At 33.9% G+C, this 4,018-nt stretch overlaps 1 protein-coding gene across 3 annotated transcripts in view; it reads left to right on the top strand.

The window, feature by feature from the left end:
- The window catches only part of PPP3CC (protein phosphatase 3 catalytic subunit gamma), a 90,780-nt gene that overhangs the window by 50,607 nt on the left and 36,155 nt on the right, over nt 1–4,018 (top strand). For all 3 annotated transcript variants that reach the window (XM_007450578.1, XM_007450579.1, XM_007450580.1), the window contains one exon: nt 1,590–1,701. In XM_007450578.1, the coding sequence (XP_007450640.1) occupies nt 1,590–1,701 (112 nt within the window). The remainder of the gene's footprint in view (nt 1–1,589; nt 1,702–4,018) is intronic.

Consider the following 4,018-nt stretch of genomic DNA (forward strand, 5'->3'; position numbering starts at 1 on the left):
CACTAAGGCTAAAGAAAACTCACCTACATGTTTTCTTCTAGAACTTGTATGGTTGCATTTTGATATTTAGATCCCTTATCCATTTGTTATTCATTATGTGAGATATGGTTCTAATTTTTTTTTTGAAATAGCACCAGTTGTCCCAGAGACATTTATTAAGAAGCTCATCATTTCTCCAGTGATTTAGGGTGCCACCTTTCTTATATCTCAAATTTTTATATGTACGTGCATTAATTTCTGACCCATTTTATTCCACTGGTATATTTATCTACGTATAGTGCCAGGACCACTATTTTAATTTAGAAAGTTTATAGTATGTTTTAACCATCTTTTTCAGTGTTTTTCTGGCTGTTTCCTGGCTGTTCTTACATGTTTATTTTGCCATATAAATTTTATTATCAACTTGTCTAACTCCATAAAATAGCTTATGGTATTTTTATTGGAAATGTAATGGGTTTATAAACTAGGAAAAACTATAATCTTTTCCTTTTTCTTTTTATTGGCTGTGCTGTGCAGCATGTGGGATCTTAGTTCCCTGACTAGGGATGGAACCCTCGCCCCCTGCAGTGGGAGCACAGAGGCTTAACCACTGGACCGCCAGGGAAGTCCCAAGAACTGTAATCTTTCAATGTTAAATCATCCTATCCAAAAACAGGGAATGTCTTTCCATTTGTTCATGTCTACTTTTGTGTCTTTCAGGACTGTGTTTTTAACTTTTTCCTGGTATGAGTTTTATACATTTCTTGTTAAATTTATTCCTATGTAGGTAATCTTCTTTGCTGCTATTGTAAATGGAGTTTTGTCTACCATTGTGTCCCACTTATTGTTTGTGTATATGAAGGCTATTGATTTTGTATGTTAATTTTATATCCTTGCATGTTACTGAATTTTTTATTAATTTAGTTAGTTGTATCATTGATTCTTCTGGAGTTTATCAGGTATGCTATTATATCATTTGCAAATAGAGATAGTTTTTGTTTTTCTTTACTCATTCTTAAGCCTCTAACTGATTTGTCTAATTCAGTTGGCTAATACCTCTAGTACAATGTTGAATAATAGTGGTATTAGTGGATATCCTTGCCTTGTTCCTGATTTTAGTGGAAATGTCTCTGCTGTTTCTCCACTAAATAAAATACAGGTTTTAGGACTAAGGTATGTGTGTGGGTGACTTTATTGTAGAGATCTAGATATTTGGATGGAACATGGGAACAGAAATTAAGAAGAGATTTCTATGAAGGCTACTCTCTTACGTTCTTTCAAATTCTAGGGCAGGGAGTTCCCTGGAGGTCTAGTGGTTGGGACTCTGTGCTTCCACTTCACGGGGCATGGGTTCAGTCCCTGGTCGGGGAACTAAGATCCCACATGCCATGTGGCACAGCCAAAAAAAAAAAAACCCACAAAACCAAAAACAAAAAAGACAAATTCTAGGGCAACAGCACAACACACTCAAAAGCTGGCATTCTTCATGTTTCAACTTGGGAATATCAATGAGATACGCCATTATAGCAAGTCATTTGAATTTATATAAATTGTCTTTATGTGTTATTGTGATCAAAAATAAAAATTTTATCCTTGTGTTTGTCTTGTAGTGTGTGCTGTTTTTATGGAGTTTAAAGATTAATCATCCCAAAACATTGTTTCTGCTTCGAGGAAATCATGAATGCAGGCATCTTACAGAATATTTCACCTTCAAACAGGAATGTAAGTATAATCACTCCTCCAGAACTTTTTAAGTTATCCTTTAGCCAGTCCCAGTGAATTAAACACAAAGAAAAGAAACTAATGGACCTCAAATGCTTCCTGTTCTGTTTTTGTTTTTGTTTTGTTTTGTTTTCTGGTGAGAACCTAGATTCCACTTTTTAACACTTGTTTTGAAAATAACTTTTGAGTATCCCCCTGGGTCTATAAGTAATACATTTAGGATATTTGGAAAACGTTAAAAAGTCCAAAGACATAAATTGTCCACAATTACACCACTTAAAATTAATCACTATTATCTCACTATTTGGTATATAGTCTTCTATTCTTTTCTGTATACATAGAAACCTATCAGGAAATAGTTCAGATATATCTATATCCATACAATCCTCCCTTGATTTCCCGGGAATTGGTTCCAGGACCCCCACAGATAACCACATCCGCAGATTCTCAAGTCCCTTATCTAAAATGGTGTAGTATTTCCATATAACCTTCATATATTCTCCTGTATTCTTTAAGTCATCTCTAGATTACTCATAATACCTAATACAAATGCTATGTAAATAGTTGTAAATACAATGTAAATGTTATGTAAATAGTTGCTGGCCCACTGCAAATTTAAGTTTTGCATGTTGGAACTTTCTGGAATTTTTTTTTCCCCAAATATTTTAGTTCCGCAGTTGGTTGAATCCGTGGGTGCAGAACTTGTGAATATGGAGAGCCAACTGTATATATTTTTGCAATAAAGTTGGGCTCACAGTATATGTACTGTTTAATAAATTGCTCTTTTCATGTTATGTAATAGCATTTTTCCATTTTATTAAATATTTTTAACATGACTTTAAAATATAATATTAATGTTTTTAAAGTATTCCATCTTATAAATGTACTATCATGTGTGTGGCCAATTTAGTAGCAACTGTAGGACATTTAGGTTGATTCCAACTATAAGTAATACTGTAATAGTAAAAAAAAATTTATTATTAAAGGTAGAATTTTTTTGAAACTCAAAACATTACAAGCTGATTTAAAAAAACAAAAACGGGATTCCCTGGTGGTCCAGTGATTAGGATGCCATGCTTCCACTTCCGCTTCCACTTCCACTTCCACGAGGCCCAACTAAGATCCTGCAAAGCCTTAAGCCGTGAGGCGAAGCAAAAACAAAAACAAAAACCTCACAGATTTCTTTGACCAGAATCTAGGTACTCACAAATGGCTCTAAGTAACATGCAGCATGATGGTGACTATATTGGGCTTGTTTGGGAGAACTTGCCTCTGGACATTTGGACGTATCATCTCTTGTTTCCCCATGTGTCTAGCTGCTTAGAAGACCTACATCCTTACTTCATTCGTGTCATAGCCTCAGAGATTTTCTTCCCTGGTTGCTTTTTCTAAATTAAAATCTCATCACTTTATTCTCATACCCTACTTTTTTTTCCCATAGTATCTATCAATACCTGAAATTTTTATATATCCTATATATATATAATTTATATATTTTTAATATATTTATTTATTTACTGTCTTTCTCTCCCACCAGAATTTAAGCTGCATGACAGCAGGGATGTGTTTTGTTCTCTGTTGTTTTTCCAGAACACCATCTAATAAGTCATAGTAGATGCTTAACAAATATTGGTTGAATTAAATTGTTGAATGAATGATCCTTTGTGATTTATATCTTTAGGATAGACTCTCAGAAAAGAATTACTAGGTGTCAGGGCATGAACATTTTAAAGACTTTTGGTACATACTCTAGCACTCAAAGAAATTATATATCAGTTTATACTACATGGAATTTTTGTATTGTTATAGTGAAAGGAAAATACTGAAATGAAAAACAGAATTATACCTTTTTTGAGTTCTAAAGTGTTAGTATATTCTTTATAAAATAAGAAAGGTAGAATAATCTCTTGTCTAGCTCTAAAGTCTCCCTCTTTCCCCCCATAATCCTGAATATATAAAAATGCTTTGGGACTTCCCTGGCGGTCGACTGGTTAAGACTGCACTTCCACTGCAAGGGGGCAAGGGTTCCTCCCCTGGTCAGGGAACTAAGATCCCACCTGCCATGTGGTGTGGCCAAAAAAAAAAAAAAACTTATTGTTCATATAATTGATGTTTTGATCATGGATTTTACTTTGTGTCCTATTCAGATTTCTCTTCAGATTATCCTCTTGGAGGAATATATTATATTTGAAGTTTTATTACCAAAAGAATATTCAAAGTTGAAAAAAACTTTTAAATTTGTTTTCAGAGACTCAGTTTATTCAGCTGCCACAAAATCCCTCTACTTACAACTAGAGAATGTTCCCAATGCTCATTT

This window comes from Lipotes vexillifer, unplaced genomic scaffold, assembly GCF_000442215.2.
Source record: "Lipotes vexillifer unplaced genomic scaffold, Lipotes_vexillifer_v1.1 scaffold567, whole genome shotgun sequence".
Taxonomy (NCBI): Eukaryota; Metazoa; Chordata; class Mammalia; order Artiodactyla; family Lipotidae; genus Lipotes; species Lipotes vexillifer.